The 8,201-nt window shown below is 42.7% G+C and overlaps 1 protein-coding gene across 1 annotated transcript in view; it reads right to left on the reverse strand.

Moving 5' to 3' along the window:
- Window positions 1–3,429: 3,429 nt before the first annotated feature.
- Window positions 3,430–8,201, reverse strand: part of COQ5 (coenzyme Q5 homolog, methyltransferase (S. cerevisiae)) — a 19,484-nt gene continuing 14,712 nt past the window's right edge. Inside the window, exons 4-7 of the mRNA XM_006890429.1 lie at window positions 6,836–6,942; window positions 4,304–4,392; window positions 3,674–3,785; window positions 3,430–3,531 (exon numbers count right to left, since the gene is read on the reverse strand). Coding sequence (XP_006890491.1) covers window positions 3,430–3,531; window positions 3,674–3,785; window positions 4,304–4,392; window positions 6,836–6,942 — 410 coding nt within the window. The remainder of the gene's footprint in view (window positions 3,532–3,673; window positions 3,786–4,303; window positions 4,393–6,835; window positions 6,943–8,201) is intronic.

The raw sequence follows: 8,201 nt of genomic DNA on the forward strand, positions 1-8,201 counted from the left end.
TTACATTTGTATTTATTTTCTGTCCCATACTTTTCTCTGCCTCATGTTTTTTTTTTCCTCACAATTCATTCCTTTAAAAAAATAAATCTGTTGGAGATGTGTGTGTTATACTAGTTTGTTTGACTCTAGGGTTGAAGACAGCTTATCTCTAACCAGGTGATCATGTTAGTGGAAGTAAGTTTTTTGGGGATACCCTATTTATCTGCATCTGTTGTACACAGAAGTACAGGTTAAGCACAGTAGAGAAGCTTGGGTTACATTTTCATTGTAATCTGGTAAAATCTTCAAATGCTAATTTTATGAAAGGATGTCAATGTCAGGATTCTGGTCTGAGGTAGTGAGTGATGATGGATGTATAACTGAGCTTTTTATATATCTGATAGAATCTTAAGTTTAAAACATGCTGTATTAGGCTTTCTCCTCTTAACGTCTTTGCAGGAATTTTTAGTTTTTAACCTGTGCTATAGCTAACCCTGGTCAAAAACCAATTAAATGTGAACTGACCTAGTTAAAATTGTGGATAAGTAACCTTTAGCAGTGTTCCTGCTAACTTTCAGGAGACTTTTTATAAAGAAAAGCAAATAAAAGTTGGCTTTTGTAAGTGGAAACTCACATTGAGGAAGTGGTAAGGAGTATGCTGGGTTATTTTCTGGGGATTTGTTTAGGATCTCATAGTGGTGGTAGGTGAGTTTTTCTAAGGCCTGGAAGCTGGCACAGGATAGGATATGGTTTTGATCTGTTCAGGAGTGGATGTGCTAGTGGAGGGCACTGAACAAAGATGCCGTTAGAATTTGCAGGTAGACTGTTGTTAACACAAAAGGGAGGCAGGATTGAATTGACAGGGAAAAAATTTAAAGAGCACATCAGGTCAGAAACTTGAAGTTTGCAGAGGTAGATGATTCTCTCTGGGTGTAAATCCACCTGCATCTCCTATGGAGGAAGATGGGCAGTCTCCTGTGCCACTTAAAAGTTTCTGAAAACCCACTGGAGGATCAGCTATGATTCAGTTTTGGCTCTACAGCAATGGCAGTGTATTGTAATGGAGTTAAGTTGTGCTACTTTAGCACTGATTGGAAAGTAATACGGTAGAAAGCCCCTCTCTCGTACCGTCAAATCAGATCTGACTGGTACAGGAGGAGACCGCCCCTCCTTCCCTGGCAGAGCATCTGGTGGATTCAAACCGTGCGCCTCTGGGATTGTAGTTGCAGGTCCTTGCCACTAGGCCACCAAAGCTCCCCAGGCCCTCTCTATTGTGGCAGTTTGAAGGTGTTTTCCCTGCTTGTAGAAAATGAACTAGAATTGCAGCTGAGATAATTAAGATTTGTCTAAGTTGATCATCTATGCTTCCTGTGGTGATGTGGCCATGTTTTCTTTGAAGCCTAACAAATTACTAAGTCTCTGAAGCTATGTCCTTGTGTTCAATTCCAAATGTCTGTCCCCAGCACAGAACTTGGAGCTGATGACATGCATGCAGCTTGACATTAGAGCTCCTACCTACTGTCAGGAAATGGCAGCCTTTGATGATTTTATTTCTTGAGTCAGATGTGAGAAAATCATGTTGCTATGGAGATAAGACTGATGGTTTATGAAGTTCCTTCCAGTACTTGATCCTTCCTGTTAATTTTAAAGGCCAATAGGCTCCAGCTGGCTGAAGAAAAGATGGAAGCCAAAAGTCAAGTTTAGTATTTTGACAAATGATCTTGGCTGCTGTTCTTCAAGGTAGGTTATTGATAATTGTATCTTGACGTCTGAGTAACAGGACTAGATCTTGGGATGGTGTGTGATAGAATCCTACTGTGCTAGGCCCTATTAAGTCCTTCCTATCTTTTTGACAGCCCTACAATCTCCTAAGACAAATGTATTTCTTGCTCCCTCAGAGTTGGTTTGAAGTCTTCAGAGAGCATGAAGAAATCTGGTAATTGCCCAAAGCCTTCACCTCGGCATCTAATAGCAGAAAGGAAGAAATGGATGCCTAGAAATGGGACGTCAGCATCCTGAAGACTCCATTAGGCTGCATACTGCATAACTGGTAGGAGGTTTCTTTAGATACCTTAAAACAGCAAAGACTGCTTATCTAATAATTGCTCTGGTAACTACTCAGTTTGTAGTTGAATCACCAACCCAAAGGCAGGTGTTTCAGATCCACCAGCTGATCTGAGTGAGAAAGATGGGCAGTCTCCTCTGTGACACCTTTGAGAACCCACTGGAGGGGTCAGCTAGCAGCTGCTGGTTCTGACTTTACAGCAGTGAGTTAGTTCAGTGCTACGCCAAAGGAGATCTGATAATGCCACCAGCCGCTCTATGGGAGAATCTCCTCCCATACAAATTTAGCACCTCAGAAACTGGATGTAGGGCTGCTCTGAGCTGCAGCAGACTCAACGGCAGAGAGTTTGGAGTTTGGGGGAGGGTTCTAAGCCAGGAAGTACTCTACCTGAAACTTTTTTTAAAGAGCCTTGAACGAAGTTACCTTTAATAGACAAGTTGCTAGACTTCTGCAATTTGCTAGTAGCAAGGCCTCTAAAACAATACATTATCATGACTCAAGACGTACAACTTCACTCCTGTGCCAGCCAGTCAGATCCAATCTGACTGCACACAAGAAGAGGGAGGAAAGGACTTACAGCTTCATTGTAATGTCAAACATTGTACTGGTAAACAAGAGCTCTGCCGGCCTTGCCCCAGTGACTGGAAGTGGTTAGGCTAGGGAAACAGTGGTCAAACCTTTTTTCTCTTGTTAGGAAATCCCCTCTTCAAATATATCCTGATAAAGAATTCCCTATGTATGACATGAGAGCAGCACTTTGTTGGTCCACTTTTTCTTTCCACAAGATTTTGAGTTATTCTCTATTGATGGACACTAAGGATACAGTTGGTTGAAAGGAACAGAAAAAAATGTGTCTCCTCTGCTCCCTTCTCAAAAATTACAAACACCATGTAAACTGTAAAACTCATTTACTGGATCAGTACAGTATTTTGTAATTGTTAGTCTTGTGACTTGGGCCTTCACTTCTGCCCCAGACTCAGTCTTAGGATGAAAGATTTATCCAGGTATAGTTTTCTAGTTCAAATTATTATATATCAAATGATCCATTATCCCTCTGGAAGGCAGCACTGACAGAGAAGCTACAAATACACTTCAAACTGGAACAGTAGTGCTGGTTTTAACTCAACCACACACTGCGTAGCTAAGAAAAGTTAGTTGAGCTAAAACAGACCAAAGATCCCTGGGCGAGGTCTGAAACAGTTCCTCAAGAAAGCAACAATGAAGTGACAGGAATCGATTCTCCGATGCTGTGGCTGGCTCTTGGAACATGAGCTCGAGGTACAGATCCTTCACAGGAGATGTCCTGCTGCTGGTCTCTACAGCAAGACAATCCTTCAGTCCCAAGCTTTCAACAGGATGCTTCAGGCTCCACGATCAGAAAGGAGTTACAGTTTGAAACCAGAATGAATGGCCACGATACCTGATGTCAGACTTTGATATGTCACCTTCTGAAAACCTGCCTCTTCTATCATCTCCTTGAATTCTTCCTAAAACAAAGATAACAGCAAGAAGTAAACCAACATAAAATAAAAATCTAAAATTAATAAATTCCAACAAAGAACAAAATCCAGCAAGAATTACCTGGATTTTAACCCTATAGGCTCTGTTGTAAAACTAGGAGATTTATACCTGAGATGGGAACTTCCGGATACTTTCCACAAGGTACTGGTAGGACTTCCAGTCTCCTGCGATGACCTCTCCAAGGACAGGGATGACCTGGAAGCTATATAAATCATACAGCCTAAAACAAAAAGCAACAGAAGTAAGATTAGAACATGCTTTGGTTTTGATTTCATCCATCAAGATGCAAAGCTGAGGTCTGGAAGGACACATTCAAATGGCTATAGGGGCCAAGCAAGTATCTAAAATAAGTGGGCCAAGAAGTGACAGATGTGGCGAACAGTATTAGTTCTGGCTACTGCTATGTAGGTATATGACCCACCCTACAAATTTAAATTTTTTTAATAAAAAATTCCTAGAAAAATCAGTGTTTCAAAATAGCCCACCAGTCCTTAAAATAATAACACGTGGGCCACTGAGCCTCTGGTTTCAGGACTGTGACTCTTCTGGCCTAGATGCCGTACAGAACTGGCTGAGTTCTATGGTGGACCATCTGCCGGGAATCTGAGTTGTGAGGTGGGAAGAGCCTGACTCGTTACTGGCTGTTTTTTCTACTTGTATCCATTTGGGGAAACCCTAGGCTAGACGTAGGCCTAGTTGTAGCCTAATTTTAGTTAATAGTCTGTTAACAGTTCCAACCTGGATATGAGAGGATTGTTCACTTGGCTAAACTCCAGACAAAGGAACCGTCCTCCTGGCTTCAGGACCCGGTGGGCTTCCTGCAGTGCCTGAGCAAGACAAGAAATAAGACTCCTCAGGAGACCTCACTCAACTCCATGAGGCCAAGACAGCTTTAGTCTCGACGAGTGATCTACAAGCTACCACTGGCCTCAGCCCTCATCGACTCTTGGGAAGCCAAGACAAGCCTGTCACTGTGTGCTGTCAAGTTGACTGATACATGGTGACCCATGTGCTCCAGAACAGTACTGCCCCATATGCTTTTGTTGGCAGTAATCTTCATGACAGCAGATGGACACGTCTTTAGCGCAGAGAGCTGCTGGGTGGGTTTGTACTGCAAACCTTTTTGATTTAAGAGACAAGCACCTTTACCACTCCAACACCGGGCTCCTTAAAAAAGAGAAGCCCAAAGTCACCAGCAGAGTGATTCTGACTCTGTGATTCTACAGGGGAGAGCGGAGATAATCTTGGCAAGTTTCTAAGCCTCTCGTCTCTATGGAAGCAGGCTGCCACATCTTTATCCCATAAAGCAGCACGTGGGTTTGAACTGCCTTTTAGTCCTTATAAGGGTACTTTTACCACTGTGCCACTGGAGTTCCTCCCTTAGAATCAGTGCTATCACAGTCTATTTTTTTTAGGCCACTTGAGACTAGAGAAGGTCACCTATGTTAATACAAACTGACTAGAGATTAGTACAACCTTGAGGATGCATTTTAAGATTACCTATTAAAGTGATAATTACCCTTTTTGATCTAGAGATTCTACATCTAGGACTCTAGCTTATGGAAATTGCTTCTACTGAATAAACCGGCACGCCTGTGTGTTAGGCACGGCAGCACTGTTTGAACAGCACATGATGAGAAGCACTTTAACTCAGAGTTTGATTAAATGATGGAATGATCTAAACAAACAATTTATGCAGCTATTCAGAGGAGGAGGCATAGACTGACATGGAAGTAGCTAAGAGGTATGTTTAAAGTGACAAAGCACTGGGTGAAATATTAAGCATGTTAATTTTTATATGAGAAAACAATGAATCCACTTGCCATGCATAAAACTTTTTTTTTGTAAATATTATTATGTGTGTACCATCAGATCGGATCTGACTGGTACAAGAGGTGATTGTTCCTCCTCCTTCAGCAGAGCATCTGGTGGATTTGAACCACACACCTCTGGGATTGCAGTGCAGCTTCTTGCCACTAGGCCACCAGAGCTCGCCCATAAAACATTGTTATAAAGGAATAAATTAGTGACTGTCTATGGGAGCAGTCCTAACAACTCTATAAGGTGGTCTACTTGGTCCTCTAGAGTCACAGTGAGAATCAACTCCATGGCAGTGACTTTGAGGGGTTTTTTGGTATTTTTAAGGAGCCTGTGACAGTTCAGGCTTTACCGAGTACCAGAAGTTGGCAGTCTAAATCAATGGCAGCTCCACGAGATAAAGACCTGGTGACCTGGTTAGGGATCTAATGGTTAAGAGACCAGGGAGAGGGGACACTTACAGTGATAATCTTTTTGTACCTTTTGAACTTTGAATCTACGTAAAGTTTTTTCCTCATTAAGGCTCGAGACACAGTCCTGTTCATAAACGCCAAGCCAAGGAGCACTATTATGTCCCATAATAAGAAGCAGAACCAATGAACTGGTACCATAGAATAGAAATAAAACTAGGTGCCTTGCCCATGGTCTACAAGTATTTTGAATCGAACGCTGAAGTGGAAATAAAGACTGGTATCAAACTGAACCTTGATGATACAATGATTAAGCAAGTTAGTGGGTAAGCAAAGGATGAGTTGTTTGAACTCACCAGCCACTCCATGGGAGAAATACTAGACGGCCTGCTTCCTTAAAGATACAGGCAGGGAAACGTTACAGAGCAGTTTTACTGTCCTGTCGGCTCACTGCTTAGGAGTTGACTCTGATGCCTGGTCACCCTCTACTGGGTTTCTGAGGCTGTAAATCTTTACAGGAAGAGACTGCCATCATTCTCCCCCAGAGTGGCTGGTGTATTTGAACTCTTGACCTTCTGGTTAGGAGTGCAGTGTGTAAAGTAATTGGCTCTACCGTCTTGGGTTTAGCATCGAGTAAAGAATTGACTCTTTTCCTTCAAAAGAAGGACTGTGACTCTGGCTACCTTCAGCCAAAAAGGTCTGACCAGCCCTCTGATCTGCAAACTCACAACAGATTGCCAAGTGAGAGGAAACAGATGAAGTGATAGAGCTAGTGATCTCAGAGATGTAAACATCAACAGCACAAGTAGCCACGACTTCTGTGGGGATCTGCTTTGTAGTTTTCACTTTTGAGCTTTTAGTCTGTTTTTAGGTATATGACGAAGAGAAGTGGCAACCTAAAGGACTGGGTCCCCTGAGGTCATTCTTCTTAAGCTAGGCCCAGAGAAGAACCTCTTCCTCTTTTCCTCATTCACTAAGGATCCACTCCATGGGGAACAAGTGTCCTAAGAGGCACACAAACCAAAGATGCAGCCATTCATACCTGATCAATGTGTGTCACATTCCGGATCCCAAAGGCAATGGTGTAAACATCAAACTTGTCATCATCAAAGGGCAATTCTTCAGCATCTCCCAATACCCAAGCAAGTCCTGAAAGAGAAAATCTGTTCTGGGTCTTGGTCTGGGGGACTGTTATCCTTGGCACCCAAACACTTCAGAATCCTGTCTTCTCTGCTGGATTCGTGGCCACTATCTTTCTGGTCTTCCAGTCCTGACAATGTGAACTGGATGCTCCTGAAGCTTAGGAGGATCAGAGTCCTTCTCCCAGAGTTCTTGGAAAAGAGCAATGCTTACTTAGTCACGCCTATCCAGAAGCTGTGGAAGGCTGGGCAGTCTCCTCTTGTGGGATTTCGTGCCTCTGAAAACCTGCCTGGAGTTAAGAGCTGGAGCTGAGTTGATTATGACTCCGGGACACACATGTAGGCACCACTGTGCATCGAAGTGTTCAGGTTCTGAACTCAGAATGCATGTGTTCTAATTCCAGTGTCTCCTTTTTTTGGTTGCATAATCTTGAATAAACTACTTTGCCTCCTTGTGCCTCAGCTGTAAAATGAACAAGTATATAGGTCAAGTCTTTAGTAGGATTAAATGAGTCATTCTAAGTGCAGGGGCCAGCCCTTGGAAGAAGACAGGACTTGGGCAAGGCCGAGGTTCAAACAAAGAGGAAGACCTTCAATGGGAGATGGACTGACAAAGTGACAGAAGAATGGGCTTGAGCATGCTGCAGATTGCAGGGATGGGGCGGGATAGGCCTGTTATTCAGAAGGTTGTTACGAGTCACAGTTGACTCCATGGCACCTAACAATAAAATGCATCAGTTTTAAAAAAGCGCACACCCGATTCAAATCCACCAGATACTCTGCTGGAGAAGAAGGGACAATTTCCTCCCGTACCAGTCAGATCTGATTTGACAGTACACATACAAAAATAATAAATACATATCTCATTTACATCTCAATATTTATCTCATACTGAGATGCCTAAAGTCAGCCATTCTTAAAGACCATAGCAAGCCGCCTAGAGCCGCTCTGCTCACCTTGGCCTGCTGCATAACGCCCTGTCAGAGAAGACAAGTGAAACACGCACTGGAGTACCACCTACTATGAAATCAAAATAGTCTGTTTTCAATGATCCATTCACCGGAGCCCCATCTCAGACTTCCCAAAATGGCCGTATTATAGTATGACACCATTCATCAAGCAGCATCCAGAAAATTTTAAAAAGGCAAGAAGCATGAATAGTGAGAGATTACTGATAAATATGACATAATGTCACTGTTTCCTCACTGACTTCTAATGTTTATTTTTCTAGTCACATGGAATACGATGTATAATATATATAAATATTGA

This window comes from Elephantulus edwardii, unplaced genomic scaffold (genome assembly GCF_000299155.1).
Source record: "Elephantulus edwardii isolate Elephantulus edwardi_28Jun2011 unplaced genomic scaffold, EleEdw1.0 scaffold00089, whole genome shotgun sequence".
In the NCBI taxonomy this organism is placed as follows: domain Eukaryota; kingdom Metazoa; phylum Chordata; class Mammalia; order Macroscelidea; family Macroscelididae; genus Elephantulus; species Elephantulus edwardii.